Genomic DNA, 20,355 nt, shown 5'->3' on the forward strand with positions numbered 1-20,355 from the left:
TATACAAGGTACATTTTGACCATAAAATGCAGTAAGAACATGCACTTCTATATCAGAACAATAATTATTGTACCCTGATGCTCAGGCTCAGCAGGCACTTATCTCAATGGAGTCCTGATGACAGAAGCTTCTGTTCAGTAGCATGTACCCCATCAACTATTTTTTGAAAGCAGGAGGAGAAAAAAATTCCTTTTTCATATATTTCAAAGATGTTTCAGGATCAGCTCAGGTGCTCTGAAACTTTGAAACAAGGCTTTGAATTCTTACTTTGTATAGTGTACCAAGTGAAACAAAATATCAGAAAGTGAAAGTGTTAGTAAGAATGAAGGCACTCTAATCCTGCTAAAATATGTCCCTGTGCTCCTAGAAGTACATTGACAGATTATTCTTCTAGTCCTGAAGTTGTTTGGTTTCAGGGCTCAAACTAAAGACTCATTTCTATAGTTGACTAGAAGATAATGATTTAGAATACAAAGAGAGTCTGACAGACTTCTTCTTCTTTGTTTTTTAAAGCAGTAGATCAAAGTACAGTGATTATGTACTTTAACATAAATGCATTAATGCAGGTACAATGATTTCAAGGAGTTTCTAAAGCTAAGATTTACTTCAAAATGCTATTGAAACAAAACATTGTATAATTTCTAAGAAGCTAAATCTCTCTCTCCAGACCCTCAACCATTTTGCAAAAAAGAGCAAGTTATTTCAATCATTCTTTAATTAGTATGTAACAGTCACAACAGAGCATTACATTTGAATCCAAGGAGGTAAAATGCCTAGCATAGCGTATTCCAGCGAAACTAAACATACATTAGTGTAATCCTCTTACAAGATCTCAGAAGAATGACTCTGTTTGTCACAACTGGCCAAGGTCTCATTTTGAGCAATGTCAATATCTAAGGCATGCATGAGCAACTTGCAAACTAATAAAGGAGGGAAAGGTGTTAACCGTTCTTCCACCAGCCCCCTCTTCAGGGGCTCCCATGCTTTCCTACATGATACCTGGAAAAAGCAGAAGACACGTCTAAGTCTTTTAACAGTGAAATTATAAAAATTCAGAGTGTTTAGAACCCACTTACAGCAATAAATTTATCATTAACAGTGTTGGTTATTGACATTTCTCCCTAAAAATGCTAAAGGAAGAAGCTGTCAGTGTTTTCAGTTTTCTTCTCATGCGTAAATACTGGCTGGATTAAATTTCACTGAAATCATTGGAGTAAGTATTACCCTTTACATAAAGAAGCTGAAAGACAGCCCTGAGATTTTTAATGGAAAACCAGGGATGAAGCAATCTCAGATTCTCAGGTGCAGCCCACATGCAAACAAAGGGTTTCTCAGGAACAGTGAGCTCTGCTGAATATTACTTTCAACTGCAGCGTACCTGCATTTGGGTAGCAGCCAGCGCAAGAGCTCAGGATTTGAAGCTGAAAGCTGCGTGTAGCCTGATGTGAGTTAAGCAAAGCACACAAACACCTAGGGCAGCATGCTGGAGACAACAGCATACAGCAGGACCCAGCTACCTCGAAAAATCAGGCAAGCTGCTGCCAGGAGGGCAGGGCAAGTTGTTTGGAGCAGTAGGTGTTGCTGGGGAAAGTTGTTTTCACTCTTCTGTTCACAGGAGGAGCAAGTGAGCTTACCTCTGCAGGGCCTGGTCTCTGTTCTCCCCATTTCTCGGCTCTACTCCCTCTGCCACTTGTTAGTGGCAAAAGCAGCCTGTCTCTCACTCCTTATCCTTCATACAGCAAAAGACAATTTTCCTCACCTGGGGTCACAGCTTGGAATACAGATCCTTTCAGCTGCAGTGTTAATAAACACAGCGATATCACCCTCAGAAACATTTTTGTAGAGGACTTTTGCAAGTACTAATTTAAAAAACTTTTGGTGCTATTTTTTAAAAAAATTATTACTCTGCTGTTCAAGGAAGCAGGAAGTATTATGGTGTTGTAAACAAACTGAACTGCATGAAAGATTCTCATGCCAGTTTCTTCTTCAAATGAGATTAACCTGCCAGACCAATTTGCATTTTGTTTTGTTTGCTAGCTTCTCATGTCAAAGAGATTAGAAATACAATTGAAAAAGCCACGTCTCTTAAAAAATCCATTTCATCTCATTGGGAGTCCTCTTAAACTACAAAAGCTCTCACAAGAAATTACCAATATCAGCATGTAAGAGTCACTTTCACATGTCCATTTTATTTTGGACACTCTTTATGGCCTAAGCAAAGTCAAGGTAAGATCTTTCAGTCAGTAAGTCCACTATTTTTTTTAAATTTGCTTCACAGTAATCTAAAGCATTCTTATGCAAAGAAGGCAAGATAAAGGCTGATGACATACTCCTAGCAGACCAAAATTAAAGTCTTTCAAAACTAAGTGCTTTCCCACTGTGTCTTTCTCTCCTCTCACCATTGATGTGAAGAGCTTGCAGGAAAGATAGGCTACTATGCGTTTGTGTAGTGTCAGCACAGTGAGGAGTGCAAAGGTCTTTTGATTATAAACTATGTAAGGACAAACTTCGCAATCCAGCTTTCGGAATGAGAGAGTCAGTGCCCTTGGTGCCAAGTCCATTCGTCACTTTACAAATTGGTGAAGAAAGGTATCTTCAGACAGGAATTCAGAGGACACTTACGGTGTTATCCCTGGTGTATATCATTCCGGGCCCATGAAGTCTTATCCCAATATTGTCAACAGCAATTCTCTTAGCACCTGCTCATGGTGTACTGTGGCTTAGGTTGTCAGAGCAGAACATGATTCTGGAAATGCAGTTCTCTGGATTAATGAAATTAATTTTTGTCTGCCTTTTGTTTTCCGGAGGCTGTTTTCTCTTTTTCGGTAGCTACCTCCACTCCATTTGGCTGCCTGTGTCTGGCAGTTCTGGTACCTCAGCTGGCATCTATTTTCTACTCCTCTATCCTGTGCGGGCCAAAGACTGAGGAGACAGTCTGAGATATTAATATTGGAGCACTGACTACAACAGAATAGGTGAAAAAAAAGCAGTAACTGCCACCTCAAAATACATGTTTGAAGTTTGTAATACATTGAAGTTAGGTCTGTTCTTCTGAAAATGTCCAATAAATTTCCTAGTGCTCCAGGCACAGAGAACAGGTTACAAGCTGCTGGCAGCTTGCGGCAGAACGAGCTTACAAACTCAACCTTTTATAAATGAAATTTTGAAAGTGTTATCAACGTTCCGGCTGCAAAAGTTAGTTGCCAGCCACTCCTAAAGTATTGCCAGACACCATGTCGGATCTCTCACCACTTCCCAGGAAGTAACTGGGACCTCAAAACTCTTCCGGCATTACTCCAGGCTTTTGCGCCTCCTAGACGGCGGAGGACCCGTCCCTGGAAGGTCTGGGGGGGGGTGGCTGACGGTTTGGGGCGGGGGCGCACCCCGCACACCTCTCAGCCGCATCGCGGCCACCTCCGGCCCGGCGGCCTCGGGGCAAAGGGAAAGGCGGTGGCTCAACCTCCCGCCCTCCCTCCGCCGAAACCACTCCCCGAAAAGTCATTAGGGGGTGGGGAAATGGTGACAGCTTCAGGAAGCCGCCGCCGGCACCGGGAGACATCAAGGGGCAGCAGCCTACTGGGTGGCAGCTCCCCGCCGTCTCCGCCACTGCGAAGCGAAGCCCGCCGCTGGCCGCCAGCCCGCCCGCCGCCGCCGCCATGGGCTCCCCTCAGCGCCTGCCGCTCGCCCACGTCTTCAAGGGGAGCTTCGTGCACTCCAGCTCCTCGTCGCCCATGGAGATCCTCCGCGGACACCTGCTGGGGGTGGACGAGAGCGGGACGGTGAGCGCGGGGGGCGAGGGATGGGGTGTTGCGGAGACGGCTGGTCCGGGCGGCCGGCGGAGGCGTGGGGAGATGCCCGGGCCGCCGTCCCGAGCCGCTCTGCCCCGGGTGTCCCGCTCTCCCCCGGTGTCCCTGTGGCTGGGTTACAAATGACCCTTTTCGGGCCCGAGTCCCGGTCCGGGCGGAGTGAGGGGCAGGGCAGTCTCCGACGGTCCGTAGGGAGAAAGTGGAAAATTTTCACACGCAAAGTACTCGGCGTCTGTCGGCAAGTGAAGGAGCCGCGAAGGGATTTCATCCGTGGAGGAGCTGGAGGTAACTGGGATGGCACGTTATCTCCTCGGAACGAGGATCCGGGTAGCCTAAATCTGTTTTTGAAACGTGCTAAATGTTTCCAAAACAGCAGCGTGCCTGGACCAGACGTTCTTTCGGATTCTCTCCGTTGTCTTTCAGTTTCACAAGTGGGTTTTTCATTCTGTAAGTATCGAGATAATGATTGTAATTGCAGTGTAACCCTTGTACTCATACACAGCCTTCTGAGTGAGGTGCTTTTTTTTTTTTTTTCCACAAGAAAACCCGTGGCATATACCCATAAAGAGTTAGGAAGATGATGATGTTGGGCATGTTATTGGTGCAAGCCAAGTTTTAAACAAGCGTTGCACTTACTGATAACACAGGATCGATTCTGGCAGGGAAACTGTATCATTCCCTTAACAGTATAATAGGTGAAACTTAGTTTCACAGTGCAGGTTGTGTAGGTAGGCTAGTAATTCAGTCTAATTACAGACTCAATAACATATATAGGTACCCTATATGTAATAAAAAAAGGTAATTTTCTTTCTCGCAGCTAAATAACAGAGTTCAGAGTTTCAGGCTTCAGTATCATTTGAAATCTGTGCAAAGTGCACTTTGAACCCTTACAGTGTTTATTTTCTCTTGTCCATGAGGGCCTGTTTCAAGACGCCTTCTTATACCTCTTGAGGAGTTTGGTGCAAGGCGTAGCAAAGTCTATGAGAAGCTGTATTTTGATGTACAGGAGGGGAACAAAATCTTACATAATTAAGTATTGGCTTGTGTCAACTAAAAGCAATAGAGTCAAATGAAAAAAGGGTTTAGTTTGTGTAACAACTCAGATGCAGGAGGCAGAAACTCATACCCCATCCCCCTCTCACTAATGGCAATTTCTGGAAAAGGGTCCCTACTCAGCATCCTTAGGAAATCAAGACCTTTAAGTGATTTTCCTGAAAAACAGCTAACTTAGTAAGCCATACCTAGGGATCTGTACTCTCAGTCACTCTCATCCTTTCTCCTACTGAACAAGGATTTACTGGATATTGTTTTCCTTGCATAAATTTGCACATTCCCATGCAGTTGTTTAAAAAAAAAAAATTCCAGTAAAACACTGTTGTCCAAAAGTAAAATTCCCACCAGCGTACAGCAACAAGGACTGTCATTTTCTTCTATTTTTAATACAAATTCTTGGCATTTTTACCATTCTAGGTTCTGATACAGTGAGTTTTGGCACCATTTAGCCTATTACTCATAATTTAACCTCATGCAGAACTTCCACTGGAATCACAGAAGATGACTTGGCTTTTCAAGAAGGACACGGTGATTAGAAAATTGCTTGCTTTTATTGTCCAATTTACTCAAAAACTGTTTCAGTATTAGTCCCAAAGAAGTAAGTTTAACTGAATAGGTAACGTTCTTTTGCCTGATGTTGCCGACTCCATCATGGAAAAATCTTGCACGGTCTCTGACAGGGTGAACAGATCAGCTTTTGTGAACAGCCAGGTTCTGTTTTCCAGTGTGAGTCTCTACGTGTCCTCCAAAGGACAGAAGTATACAAAGAGTGCCGCAGAAACACTGCCCAGATCCCCGCTGCATGTGAGAATATGTGGCTGTTAAAGGCCACAGATGAAATGTCAACTCTCTGTGCTTTGCCTGTAGATGAAAAGGGAGCTTTAGCAAGGAAAACACTGCTGTCAGGTACAAAGACCCAGGTTATCATTAAGTTAGCAAAATAAGGACTGTGTTTAAGCAGTTTGAGGAGCAGGGTGGTGCTGCTCTTGAGGAATGGCAAATAGAAAGGGTAGTATTCCTCACGGTAAAGAAAAGAGGTGCAAAATGTGAGTTATCATTGAAATGTTGGTGTAATTAACTTAGCTGAGTAGAATATTAAGTAAATAAAACTAGTATTAAGCTAAAAGCTCCTGTTGAAGGCATGAAAAGAGCTAGAGTTGTGGAATAAGACTTAATATTGTTAAGTACTGCCAAGCATAAGTGTTTGATTTAAGCCAGCTGGGATAGCAAGTGATGTGTGTTAGCTGTACAAGAGGAAGGTACTAAGGCACCAACATCCATCCGGAGTTCATTGCTTAGCCTTTCTCAGCAAGTTGGGGTGTTTGTTCAGGAACTGGACCTAATAAGTGCTCCTGTCTCTCATCCAGCCTCACATTCCAGTTTCGGGACCTAGGCAAGCAATATGTCTTCAATAGCAAAAGTTAGCTAATCATCGCAGCAACAGGGAGGGAAGAAAAGCATGTGGCAGGGGAAAGAAGGATGGACCCCTTATTCATGTTCATCTATGAATATCATAGCCAGAAACAAAGTAACACAGGCACTCTTGGATCAAAACCCCCTGTGTTCCTTCAGTCAGTGTCATTCACTTTCCATTCTTTCGGTAGCAAAGTTATTTGCACTGTGGTGCTTGGAGGCAGTCAGAGTTTACTGCATCAGGGTTGATGCATGGTTTAGTGGACCAGCTATGCATTGATGGAGATGCTTTGGGCATCTCTTGGAATAAAGAAGACCTGAGCTAGGCACTAGGGTAGGGAGGTATCAGCTTCTCGTCTTTAGGCCCATCACATGGGTGACACATCAGAACTATTTAAGTGTTTGGGCAGTGGTGGTAGCAGCTGTTGATCCTGTTTTTTGTGATACATCTTTCCCAAAGTGCTGCTTATTGTCCTTGACTTTTTTCTTTATGAGCTGAAGGTTTTAGTCTTGCCAGTGCACTTCTCTTGACCCTGTAGTGACTCTGCCATACAGTTTTTTCTTGATTTCACAGTGTTAGGGTCCAGAACTAATTTAAAGGACCAGTGCACCAGGCTGGTTACCTTAAATGCACAAGCAAATACTCAAGCAAATGTCCAAGCCTGGGACCTAAAAGACGTTAAGGCATTCAGTGTTAGAAAGGTGGCCAGAGCAAATGCATCCTAAAGCAATGAGGAACATCTCTTGGATGACCAAGGAGTTCTGTTGGGAAGTTTCTTTGAAAAGAATATATATGTCCTGCTGATTAATCCATAGTTGTATTTGACAGCAATGGACCAGGTGTCAGGTTTAGGTTGATTTCATGTGTCCAACTCCCTTGAAACGTATTTTCATCATTCTTCCCTGATTTGAGTGTTTTATTTATCTGCACCCTAAAAGTATATACTATCCACTTCTTTTCCATAGCAACGCCTGTTTCCAGAATTTGCCATCTGGTGTTTCATATTTCTCTCTCTCTCTTTCCTTTTTTTTTTTTTCCTTATTTTTTCAGCAGCTCTAACATTACTCATTCTGCATCCATTTTGACTTCAGCATCTGAGTGACATTTTCTTTATTGCTTATCAGAAATTTCAGTAGGTCTGTATTCTAAGCCCTCTGCAGATATGTAGCTAATTAAGCTGGCTATATGACTCTTTAGGAGAGAGATGCTGCTTCGTGTGGAGTATTATTGGACTACAATATTCTTCCAATTTTTGCTAGTATGTATTTATATGGTATGATTTTAATAGGCTTTTTTTCTGATTAAAAATTTAAAACATCTGCTCTTTAGACGATGTAAATCGTATAAGCCATATGTGCATTTAAAAGACTGGGCAGCCAATAACTTCTTGTCTACAGTTAGCAGCCTTTGCTTATTTTTCTTTATAGAAAAAATAGAAAACGCAAAAGGTAATGTCATACACGTAAAAAATGGGTGTGCAAATAACTGTGCTCTTTTGGTCCTATTGATCTTCCTCCTAAGTTCCTTCCTATTGCCTTTTTACAACTATCTGATCTTGTCTTTACGTGTTTTTTTAATTGCTGCCGTAGCAACTGCTGTCATGAGAGTGATACAGTTCCTCAGTGTGGGAATCTTCACAGGAGCAGAAGGATGCTGATAGCAGTAAGATTACTCCCTTGAACTTAGAGGAACAAGCTCTTATACCAAGGCATTTAGAAGACCATGAGTTGGTTTCTGGCAGAAATTGTAGTTAGACAAGAATTCCTGAAAGCCCAGGATAGGCAGTCTTTGGTCTGGGGACGCAGCAGTGTCCTCTACTCTGTCAAGGGTAGCGGAAATCCAGATCCTGCCTGGAGCCTGTAGCGGGCATTACAGTTCTTAGACTCCCTGCTCTTCGTTTCTTCGAGAGTTGTTGTGCCTATTCTTGCCAGACCAGAGAACTAAATAGTTGAGAATTCAGCTGCCAAGAGTCATGTTGCAGATTAAAATACCATGGAATTTAAAAAAAAACAAACAGAAAGTGTGCTAAAATTCTGACTTGGCAACAGAAACTCAACAGCGGTAGAGCTCGTGTCCTCTAGGAGACAAATGGAGCTGAGTTAGCCTCCAGATTGTAGGGGTTTTTAAAGTAAACAGAGATCTTACGCATGCTTTTAGTCTGTTCTGGAAAATGAAGATTATTTGCATTTTTTCCCTCAATTTCTTTTCTCTTCCTAGGCACTTAGAAAATAAAAAACCCCAACATTAATGACACGAGCAGAAAATTACAAAATACTTAGTGCCAGTCAGTCCTAGGCAAAGAAATTCATTTGACCCTTCTGGTTTTGAATACTGTAATTGCATTCCCGTAAGGCTGTTGCACAACTCTGTAACGGAAGACTGTACTGCTAGCGTAGTGGGATGTTACAGGAAAGCCAGTTAAATCTGTGCAGTTCTGCCCATGTATTACTTGAGAATAAATTAATTGTTTTCTTACAAGGAGGGTGCGGTCATTCACTGGATGGTGAGTAACTATTTCAAAATTATGCTTGATAATCAGGAAGAACAAGTATTTCAATGCAATCCTATCACCTTTGTAGTAAGTGTGTAAAATCTGTTTTAGGATATGATTTGTTTTGCCTTCATGTAAAGCTGATGTGGGATAAAGTTTAAAGTATCTATGTTTTCTTTCTTTTAGATCGTGTTTTTGGAACAAGCTGAACAGCAAGAGCAACTGGCTAAGAAGTGGGGGTTCAAAATGTCTGACATAAGAGAACTGAGTAACTAGTATGTGATTTTTGTAGATTAATTTCAGCAAATGAAGTTTATTCTCTAAGTGAAGTAATGTGAGTTTCTGTTAATACATTTTGGCAGGGAGCACTTTAGGTCCAGTCTCATAGGCAAAACTCCCTTTCAGCTCTGTGAAAGCTCTTAACCCAAGAGCTGCCTGCATCCTGGATGGGACTTGGAATGTGGACGGTCTGTGTGCTTTTTGCATTCCTTGGTTTGATACTGCAGCCCTGGCTGAAATGTGCTGGCTGATTTACACTGCACAGAACAAAATGCCATATTTAGCTTTCATACATGACCTCTTCTGCGCTTAGAGAAGTAACTGGCGTTCTTTTTTGAGATTACATTTTATATCCATTTTGTTAGCAGCAGACTGTGCCTAACTAGCTCGAAACTCTAGACATAGTAAATGTAGGTAACACTAACACTGCAGATACAAAGCTCAATTGCTTGGGCTTTGACACGCTCCCTAATAAAAACTAATAAAATTAAAAGATTCGAACCTTCTAAATAGAGATCTTGGATTTCTAACTGTATTGCAGCTTGAGCATTTCTTTTTTCTCCAGCCAGTGAAATCCCCCACCTTTCTGGTGAAGTCACATAGTTTTGGATTGCACCTACTATGTTTTGCATGTAGTAGCGCAAGTGTAAATGACTTGTGGCTTAGAATCTAGAGCTGCAGCACTGTTTTAGTGTTTCATTGTAAAAAAAATCTGTATGCTTTGTTGGAAGGCAAATCGTACAGAATATGTGAGTCATCAGATGTCTTCTCCACTTGAAATAGCCTGAGGAAAATGGAAGGTGCTGGAAATACGGATGAGATGATTGAGAAAGATCTTTCAGCATTTCTAGTATGCAGGAAAACAGGAAGAAAGGGAACTACAAAGAGAAGAAATCACTGTTCATTCAGTAGTCAGGGAGAAGGGAAGAGGAATGAGAGAAATTTTATAGTATGTGGAGTTCCAGCACTAAACAAAATAATCATAGCAACTTCCTGGTAATGTTGATATATTCATCCCTGTTAATGCATGGACAGTACATGACAACAAATAATATTACATTTCCATTGTACATATGCCTTTCCTGTCAAGATATTGAACAGAGATTTTTTCCACCAGTGTCTGTCTTCATTCTTTTATGATGAATTTTTTACAATGAATGAGGGTGGTGAGGCACTGGAACAGGTTGCCCAGAGAGGTTGCGGATGCCTCATCCCTGGAAGTGTTCAAGACCAGGTTGGATGGGGCTTTGGGCAAACTGGTCTAGTGGAGGGTGTCCCTGCCCATGGCAGGGGTTTGGAACTAGATGATCTTTGAGGTCCCTTCCAACCCAAACCATTCTGTGATTTGTAGACACAGTGGCTGTTCTTTCACTAAACATTGAAATTAATTGATTGAATATATATATAGAGAGACACACACACATATAATGTAGAGGAAAACTAGGATATAGAAAATTTCAGTTTTGTAAATATAATGGTCTGGCAGCTAGAGGCATTCCAACTATATCCATACTAGGAAGCAAGACCAGGCCCAAATCATCTCTTTTTCAGGTGGATTCTACCGTGGAGAAATTTTAGTTTTGAGAAGTCAGTTTGGCTTTATTTCTTGGTATTTAGTCTGGGTAAATATTAAAGATAATTGGATTCATCATGCTCTTGTATTACTTTTCTCTCAGCTAGCTATATATGAGTCTGTGTAAAAGTTATTATTCAACTGCTTCATACTGTAAAAAGAGAATGGGTAGAGGTGCAGTATGAGTTGACGCGCTGATGCTGAAAGAGAAAGGTTAATCTGTACTTGCTGTTTACTCTAGTGGATTTTTCTCAAACATACTATTTAAAGCAAAACTACTTAGCATGGAAAATTTTGTGGCGTTTTTGACTATTATAATATTCTTTTATTTCCCTAGTGAATTCTTCATGCCAGGAATGGTTGATACACACATTCATGCCCCTCAGTATTCATTTGCTGGTACAAGAGTAGATCTACCTCTTTTGCAGTGGTTGACTACCTACACATTCCCAACAGAATCCAAATACAAAGACAGTGATTTTGCAGAAGAAGTGTACACCAGAGTTGTTGTAAGTACTGCAAATGTCACTTACCTATTTGACATCATTCATATGTGTGAAATATACGTATGTTTTCAGCAGGCCAGCAGGAATAGTAAAGCATGTTTTCATGTCATGAAAACCAGATAAAACCAACAGTAAAACCACTGTTCTAATTGCCAGCCAAGATTGCCCCCTTACGAGTTCCAATCTTGCTGATAAGACAGTTCATTTAATCACATGGTTAACAACTAACTTGTTTATCATCTTTTCTGATATCTGAGTACAATGACCAACATTTAAGAGTAGTCCCAGAGCTAGTATAGCCAGCAGGTCTGACAACCTCAGTGCAGAAATAACCAAGCATAGTAAAAAAAACAATTCAGAGGATACTTCCTTTTCTGCAAAAAAAAGCCTCTATCATTAAATTGTCTTCTGCAAAGACTACATGAGAGAGAAGATGCTTCTCACAGACAACAAATCTGGGGTGTTTTGGAGTAATTAAGGGAGATGTTTCTACAGCTGAGGCCCTTGTGGCAGGAATATCTTTCACTGAAGGGGCTTCAGATGAAGTCTATCAATGGTATTGTGGCACAAAGAGAGAGACTGTGTTTGAGCTGGACTGGTTCTGAGTAATATAAAGGTTTTAAGGTCAAGTTGCATTTGATGAACAATAAATAGCTAGGTCATGTTGCAGAGTACTGATTCTGTCCTATAACTGAAATGTATCCTTTAATATGTGGACTGAAATATCTTCAACAGATTAAACAATTTGGCCAACATAAGTTGCCTTGCATTTGACTAATTCTGTGACGTGTTGTCAAAATAACATAGTGAATCTGAAATAAATAGTAATACTGTCCTTGACACACAAATTAAAAACAACAACAACAAAATAAACACACACCCCCCACCAAAAAAAAAACCAAAACAACAAAACAAACCCCAACCCAAAAACCCCAAACAAACCCTACCACTCTCTGCCTTCTACCATAATAAAAACGTGTAGGAGCAGCTTGGTCATAGACTCTGGTGACAAGCATATATGCCTTCAGCTACTTAAACATGTAGGTGATCTCACCTTCCGGCTGTGTACCTCAGCACACTGTTGCTGTCTCTATCAGTTCAGATTGGGTGACATCAGCACAGCTAAAGTGCCCATTGTGCAAGGTGTTTGATAACATCACCTGGAAAAGAACTGCCAGCGAGACATGGAAGTTATTTGTAGGAGCTTGGATACAATGGTTAAGCTCTCCCCATGTATATCAAATGGGACAAGGTCATGAAAATGTCTTTACCCCCAAATGCTGCAGAATACCAGTTGCTCTGCAATGTTTGATGGGGCTGATAATAACCCTCAATTGTTAGAAACAGAACTAACCCTGCAGGGAACAGATATTGTTTCATATGTATATTTGTACTTTTGGAGTTGTAATGAAAACATAGTGGATTCTTTCAAATCAAAATTCTGTTTCCAATAAAAACTTTCTATACTTGGTAAAAGAAAAAAAATAGGTGAAATTTGCCAGAATTTAGCTGGAACCTCCTCTGGTCCCTCAAATTTTGGGAAAGCCAGTTCCTCATGCTGATGTTTTAGAAAGAGAATGTTTTTAGATTTCATTTAACAATGATATTAGGAATCCAGAAGTAGACAATTCTGGATTTAAAAATCTAAGAAAGACAAAGGTAGTTTGTCTTAGTAATGACATTGTTATTTTTGAGACTCATTTTAGGAACCCTTAAAGACATTTTTAATTATTGGCATTAATTTGAATATTGTATGGAAAAGACAGAGCTTGGCTTCATGTTTGTCAAATAACTAGCTCTAGCCATTCTCAAAAGTTGCGTTCTATCTCACTAAAAAAAAAAAATAATTCTCAAATTACATTGTCACCAGAATCTAAAACTGTAATTTAAACCTGTGTGTTGGATAGGTAGTCAATATAGTTTGCATTAGTTCCAAGATCAAGTGAAGCTGTACATTTAATCATGACTTAATGTAAGTTTAAATGGCTTTTCATTTACTGTTATGTCCTCCAAAAGTAATACAGAGGTGTCAACCACCCTCTCCTTTCAAATGGTATAATTAATTAAATAAATAACGATCTGAACAGTTGTTCTCAGTTTACTTTGAAGTCTGTTACTTTGCATTCAAGCATAACAAAGGGGCTTCATGCATGAAAGCCTGGCTATTTTTCCCAGCCACATCAGGTGGCCAAATGAAAAACCACTACTTTTCCCCAAAAGCCTTGCTTTGCTAAGGTTAGGTAAACAATACTTCACTGTGAAAATTGGAGAGCCTTTCAAAACTAGGAAGTAACATAAATGACTGGTTCTTTGTATTTCTAAATGTAAGTCAGGATTTATTTCCAGTTTGAGTGAAGGAAATATAGACTGGTTTCTATGGGTTTACCCATTGTTAAAATCCTGTATGGATTTGGAAGAGTAATTTTTGTATTAACAGTCAGGTGTAAAAAAGCTATTCTGAAATTAAAAATTTTACCTTCCTGCCTCACTGCATAATTTCACAATAACTGAATGTTCTCCCAGTTTGAAATCAGACTGCCTGTTCTGCATTTTGGCAGCTTGACTTTTTTTTTTCCCCCAGACAGTTGAAACTGATTTCTTTTTATAGAGGCGAACTCTAAAGAATGGCACGACTACGGCTTGCTACTTTGCAACAATTTACACAGATACCTCTCTTCTTCTTGCTGAAATTATAGGTAAGACTAATGAGTTTTGAAGGATGTTGCACAGACTGCGTTAGTTGAAGGAAACAGATCTTGGGAGTTTTAGAGTAGCTAGAGATCTGTCTTGATACTAAATTGTTTTTTACTCATTGTATCTGTCATACTGTATCCCCCAAATCCACCCTAGTTACCCTATTCACTTAACTGCCTCTCTCCTACTGTTGTTTCTGCTAGTCTCTTCATTCCCAAATCAGCTGCTGCCTGAACTTGAATTAGATCTGCTGGAGTTCCTCTTCAGCTGCAGCTCTCTGCTCTTTCTAGCCTTTTGCTATTTGAGGATTAAAGGGCTGAATGACAAGAAGTGCAGTCAGTGCATTAAATTCCTGATACTCTGAAGTTTCAGTTGAAACTGAAAAATCCCCACTTCCCCTCTGAAATCACAACAGGGGAAGCTGCATCAGTATCTTACCCCTCCCTTTTGTCCACCATTGCAAACACCTGCTGTTTGAAAGTGTGATGCTTGCCGGATTTCTCAAGGCTCAGCCAGCTCCCAAAGCAGAGCAATTTAATGAGAATCACAGTGCCCATCAAAAATTCCCTAGTCTTTCTGATTTTGTAGGAAAACCTAAAACTTTGAAGCTGTTGTATTCAACAACTCGGAAAGTAAAAATGGACAGACAAAAGAGATCTGATTTAGAAACATGTTTAAAAGCTTAGAATTGAATATGATATGCATTCCTTTTAAGTCTTACACATGAGTTCTGAGTCCTAGCATGGAAAAAATCTCAAGAAAGAGGCTAGAAGTAGCTCTTGTAATTTTCTCCATCCAACGGCACGTGGGAGGCACCTTAGGGACCTCATTCCTGTCTCGTACGGAGAGACAGTTTGTGAGATCTTTGTGCCTTTTCTCAGCTCAGGGTTATCATCTACTACCGCTACTGTGCTTTGATGCTTGTGTTTCTCATCCTCTACTTCAAGTGGTCTTCTTCATATATTACTATTATGAATTCTGGCTGTGGTTAAACTAGAGTAATCTAGAACTCAATTATAATATTTATAAAGTTGGGTACTAATGTGGAAAAGGAGAACTCTTCTGTAAATATGGTTTGGTTTTTTCTCTTTCCTTTTCAGCCTTAAAAGTCATATGGATGGTCCCAACTTAAGAAAAGAACATAAATTCTGTTCATCTTAAATGAAGCTGGGGTGGAATTTGCTATTTTGATTTCAGTACAGGCTTTCATAGCAGTTTTTGAGAAACAGTGATTCTGAGTTTTATATTCTTATGCATCTCAACAGATAAATTTGGTCAACGAGCATTTGTTGGAAAAGTCTGCATGGATCTGAATGACAGTGTGCCACAATACAAAGAGATTACTGCTGACTCTGTCCAAGAGACAGACAGGTAAGGTGATTAAATTGAAGGCACAACCTTTAGAAATAAGACTTTTTCATACATCTGAAAAGCAAAAGTGAAGCTGACTAGGAACTTAGAGATGTAAATTTATTAGTAACATTTTTTTTTTCTTCTGACAGCAGTGTTTCCTACAGCTCTGGCAATTCCTGCATACCTAGTTGCTGCACAGCCCAAGCAGTTTCTCTCTAGCTCCTCCAAAGAAAGGGAGAAGCGAAGGCTCTAGGGTTTGGAGAGAATACATGCATGTTGTCTGTTTTCTGCCTCCTCTTTTTCTTTCACAGCTCTGTGTGTGGAGGTGACCTGACATGGGATGATGGGGTGGCAATCAGTTCCTTTGCCCCCACCAACTTCTGAGCTATTTCCTTCCCCCATTTAGGATAAAGCTTTATTCAATTGTAGGAGACAGCTTTCATATAGCCCATTTTAAACATACTGTGGTTCTCCTCCCCTCCAGCATAGCACCAGTGAAATTACTCTAACTTATAGCTGACAGAAGGAAGGAGAATCAAATCAAGGCAATGCTCATGGCAAAGGGGACCCAGGATGAGTATGGCACCCTGCTGTCTTAGGTTTCCATTGTCTTTTGCATCCGTGTTCAGAAAATGCTTAAGCAGCTTTTCTCATGGGACTATTTATTTACTTGTATAAATGTTTCCAATATCATGCTGAAACAGAAAATACTTAACAGTAATATAAACATGGCTCTTGTGTGAAGTTGTTACCTTATTTTTAAAAATCATGCTAGAAGAATGCCAGTGAAAATTAGAAATAGTTATGGATTTCTAATGGTGTTGATATTTAAAGGCATTTTAAAAACATGTAGTATTAGTCATGTGCACTCTACTAACATTTGTTTTCCTTTGCTCCCCAGTTTTTGTAATATAGCATGAATCTTGCTGAATGGGTCTGAAAGTGTCAGAACTTCCCATTTTGATAGTTTTTAAAGCTTCAGAATGATCTAAATAGCTTTCTTTCAAATACCTATCTTGTGTCTCCAACTCCCTTCTCATGTGATTGTGTTAATAACAAATGTTTCTCTGCTTGGGATGAGAGCATGCCACAAGTGCTCCAGAGCTGTCTAGAGAAGAGAGGTGTGTGCTTGTCAGCATGGATTGCGACTACTTACCTCATCAGGCCTGAATCGCAGCAATACAATTGCAGAAGGATGAAAAAGCTCTTCCTTAAAAGGGCAAACTTTTTTCTTTTTTTTAAAGAATGTAAGAAATGTGATCTGTCACACTGTCAGAAGATGTATTACACTGATTTCAGTTCTTTACAGTTACCCTCCAGAAATATTTATGTGGTGTGTGTGGAAATAATATACAATTCCAAGGGCTTCATAGAGTAAATCTAAATTCAAGCCAATAATTTGAATCTACCCTCCTCCTGCAAAGATTGCTCAATAAAAACTTAAGGAACTGAAATCTAGAATACATTATATGCTGCTAGTAGTTGTAGTCATCTGGAAAAGGGAGGACCCGTGTTCAAATCTGTTCTGCTACAGAAGACAGTGGGTTGAACCTGAGCTTCTTTCCTCATAGAGAAGTACATATGCCAGCAAAGTGTAAGGTGTTTTGAGAAAGGTATTTCAGGTTTGAAACAATGCTGACACTGTTCAAACAGTGTGAAAAAGAGTGCAAACAGCCATCGCATCACCTGAGAGTTATACCTGTGTTATGCAGTTTCTCCTCCAGCAAATATTTTGTTGTATCAGGTGAATCAGTAAGAGGAGAGACAGACAGACAATACCTAATTCAGTTTGTATTTTGGGTCTCAAAGTTGATGGACTCGAACGTTTTTGGTCATTGCAGAGGTTTAGCTTAGGTCTCTCACTTCCAGCTGGTGATCTAGCATCAGCTTCAGTATTACAAAACTAGCCTCCAGCATAATTTTCTTTTCCAGCTGAAGATATTTCACAAACCTGATTCAATGTTTGTTGTGACCAAAACTATGGGTTTTTCTGAATATAAACTATGACACAAAAATTCACAGACATCCTGTCCAGAATCCATCTCACATTGGCTTTTTTTTTAAAAAAAATTATTATTATTTGCATACAGTATGCATAAGAGTTTTCAAAGATTTTCTTCCCTGCAAAGTCAGAGGAAGTTTTATTTGCTCATCTGCTTTATCCATATTGACTGCTCGGGGGTTTTTGTAGAGGTCCCTGAGGTAGCTTCTTTTATTTAACAAAGTAAGTAAATCTATACTGTATTTTCCATGAGGTGGATAATCTATAGGCTAACCTTAATATAAACATTTCCAGAAAATCAAGGGTCCTTTAAATGAATGAGAACATATGCAGCTACTGTAAGTGAGGTATGAAATATTGCAGCATCTTTTTAAAATAGGATTTTAAATTTAAAAAAATATATTTACTGATGTAATTTAAATTCATGAACAGACAAATTTAAATGTTGAGTTTTTTCTGTAATGTTGTAGCTGTAGCTTATAATTATGTTTTCAATGAATTTAGTGTAACATGTATTTGGTTTTCAGTGAGATCTCAGAGTAATTACCACATGTCTAATGTTAATTATTGCAAATTAAAATCTGCATATTCAGGGTCAAATTCACAACTGACATAATTTGGTGTAAATATGTGCACTTCGTTGTGTTGCTTTTTTAATTTCACCTGAGAATCTGGCCCAACTTTCTCTAAAAAAAAATAAAAAAATCTACATCTGAAATGCTTAATAGAGCATCTAAATAAATATTTTCTGTATTTTTCATAATTTGTAGCACAGATGTCAGATTTATAACCGATTTTTTTCCTACTCTTTTTCAGGTTTGTTAAAGAACTACTGGAAAGGAAAGTAAGTAGAGTTCTCCTTTGTATTCACTTCTGTATTCAGAAAATGCTGTGTCAATATATGAAATAGTTAATCCCACTGACAAACTCTGCTGGCTTAGTAGCAAATCAATAAAGTACATCTTTCTGTGTAGCAGACAGATATCATCAGTCTGCAAAATGTCCTGCTAGCCATGTTCTTGAGAAATGGACTTGTAGCAGTGTAAATTCAGTTTCATGTGGTCAGAGCACAGCAGAGTAATGTTCTATGTGCGTTCTCTATTGACTTTAAAATATTCTGATTCCTAGAAAGGGCAATTTTCTGTGAAAGAAAGGTGGAAGTCGGTCTATCACTTGGTGGTATATAAATAGACTACTAAAAGAAGTTCTTAGCGGCAGAAATCAGTATTTCTACAGTACAGTTACTAATCCATTACCAAATTAGTATTTTGGGTCAGCACATGTCTTCCAGTGTGTTTCTAAAGAAATTCACATTTACACTCCTGAGGTAACGATAGAGGTTTGCACTTTAATATTAGAAGCAGGGATACTTTGCTTAGCAGCCTTTTGTTTTCAATGGCTTAATTTGTTGACATTTGTATCTCAAAATATTCCAGAACAGATGCCTAGAGTTTAATGCATAAATCATATGTATTAGTAGAGTAAATCAGCTAATCTGCAGAAGCCCTGAGCTCCTTGTATCTGGGAGGTGGTATAAGAAACTGCAAACCAAGTTATCATTACCATCTTCTAGTGGTGCCACATGCACAACTATTGCCTATGACGTGATGCCATTGTCTATTTTTTTGGTGCAAATTTTAATCCAGAAGTGCAAAGTGTAAAGTAAACATCTGTAGCTCCAGTCTTGGTGTCTTCTTCACCATCTCCTTCTACATAGCAGATCTGATGCTACCACTAATCTTCCTATCTAGGGAGTATAGGGACAGTTTGTAGCTATCATGAGTGGAGAAGATTGAACAATAAAAAGGCTTTGGTTTAACAGAACTCTGCGGTTTTGCATCGTTAAGTATTTCATATTCACAGAAATGGGACTCAGAAAAACATCTGGTCATTCAACTGACTTCTCGTAACGCATACTGGACTGTCAGCAAATATGAAAAAGCTTATCCTGAAGTCTGGTGAAATCGCAGTGACTCAATGAAAGAGTTCTAATGAAAATAACTTCTTTACCAAGTTTTATTAAAAATTTTTTCAGAAAAAAACTTTGATTATTTCTGTGGTGAAATCTCTAATAAAAATAAGGCAATGACTATACAACTTGAGTTGGCAAGGATGCAGTAAGCAGTAAGTGATGGAGACAACATGTAATTGCTGTGTAAATGCTTATCTTAATTATGGTTACTGACATATAGATGTAGAATCCCAAGCATGTCTTTTTAATATTTTCAGTATCCAAGGGTACAGCCTATAATAACTCCCCGCTTTGGCCCTTCCTGCACAGAGGATTTGCTGCGTGCCCTTGGCGATTTAGCACAGGCTCGTGATCTCCATGTGCAGGTAAGCTCTGAGAGCTCTATATACAATTTAGTTTGGACAGATAGCATGCAGACCAGGGAGTATTCATAATTTCAGCAAAACACTTAAATCACAGTTGTGGTTTTACCCCATCTGGCAGCTGAGCACCACGCAGCCACTGGCTCACTCCCCTCCAGTGAGATGGGGAAGAGAATCGGAAGAGTGAAAATGAGAAAACTCGTGGGTTGATATAAAGACAGTTTAATAAGTAAAGCAAAAGCCACACGCGCAAGCAAAGCAAGACAAGGAATTCATTCCCCACTTCCCATGGGCAGGCAGGTGTTCAGCCATCTCCAGGGCAGCAGGGCTCCATCACACCTAATGGTGACTTGGGAAGACAAATGCCATCACTCCGAATGCTGCCGTCCCCCACTCCTTCCTCTTCTCCCAGCCCCTTATATGCTGAGCATGACGTCATATGGTATGGACTGTCCCTTTGGTCAGCTGTGTCCCTTGATGACTTCTTGTGCACCCCCAGCCCACTTGCTGGTGGGGCGGTGTGAGAAGTAAAAAATGCCTTGGATCTGTGTAAGCACTGCTCAACAACACCAAAAACATCTCTATATAGCAAAAAATCTCTATATTATCAACAGTGGTTTCAGCACAAATCCAAAACATGGTCCCATACTGGGTACTATGAAGAAAATTTACTCTATCCCAGCTGAAACCAGGGCACACATTCTTACCTTGGAGCCTGTCTTTTAAATTGCTCTGAAATTAGTAATGGTACTCTGCAAGAACACTGTGACCTGCACGGGAAATGAGAAAAGCTCTTACCTGGAAGGATGCACAGTTCAGCAAGCCCCAGTGCATGGTCACTAAGGGACTG

The 20,355-nt window shown here is 39.9% G+C and overlaps 1 protein-coding gene across 3 annotated transcripts in view; it reads left to right on the forward strand.

Moving 5' to 3' along the window:
- Window positions 1-3,451: 3,451 nt before the first annotated feature.
- The window catches only part of GDA (guanine deaminase), a 29,351-nt gene continuing 12,447 nt past the window's right edge, over window positions 3,452-20,355 (forward strand). The window contains exons 1-8 of one of the 3 annotated variants that reach the window (XM_075739859.1): window positions 3,452-3,602; window positions 3,638-3,779; window positions 8,951-9,039; window positions 10,954-11,125; window positions 13,731-13,818; window positions 15,082-15,187; window positions 17,988-18,015; window positions 19,401-19,508. In XM_075739859.1, coding sequence (XP_075595974.1) covers window positions 3,517-3,602; window positions 3,638-3,779; window positions 8,951-9,039; window positions 10,954-11,125; window positions 13,731-13,818; window positions 15,082-15,187; window positions 17,988-18,015; window positions 19,401-19,508 — 819 coding nt within the window. In that variant the 5' untranslated portion in view covers window positions 3,452-3,516. Of the gene's footprint in view, window positions 3,780-8,745; window positions 8,856-8,950; window positions 9,040-10,953; window positions 11,126-13,730; window positions 13,819-15,081; window positions 15,188-17,987; window positions 18,016-19,400; window positions 19,509-20,355 lie in introns of those variants that run through there. The other 2 variants (XM_075739857.1, XM_075739858.1) reach the window with 2 other exon arrangements.

The sequence above is a fragment of the Balearica regulorum genome, chromosome Z (assembly GCF_011004875.1).
Source record: "Balearica regulorum gibbericeps isolate bBalReg1 chromosome Z, bBalReg1.pri, whole genome shotgun sequence".
NCBI lineage: Eukaryota > Metazoa > Chordata > Aves > Gruiformes > Gruidae > Balearica > Balearica regulorum.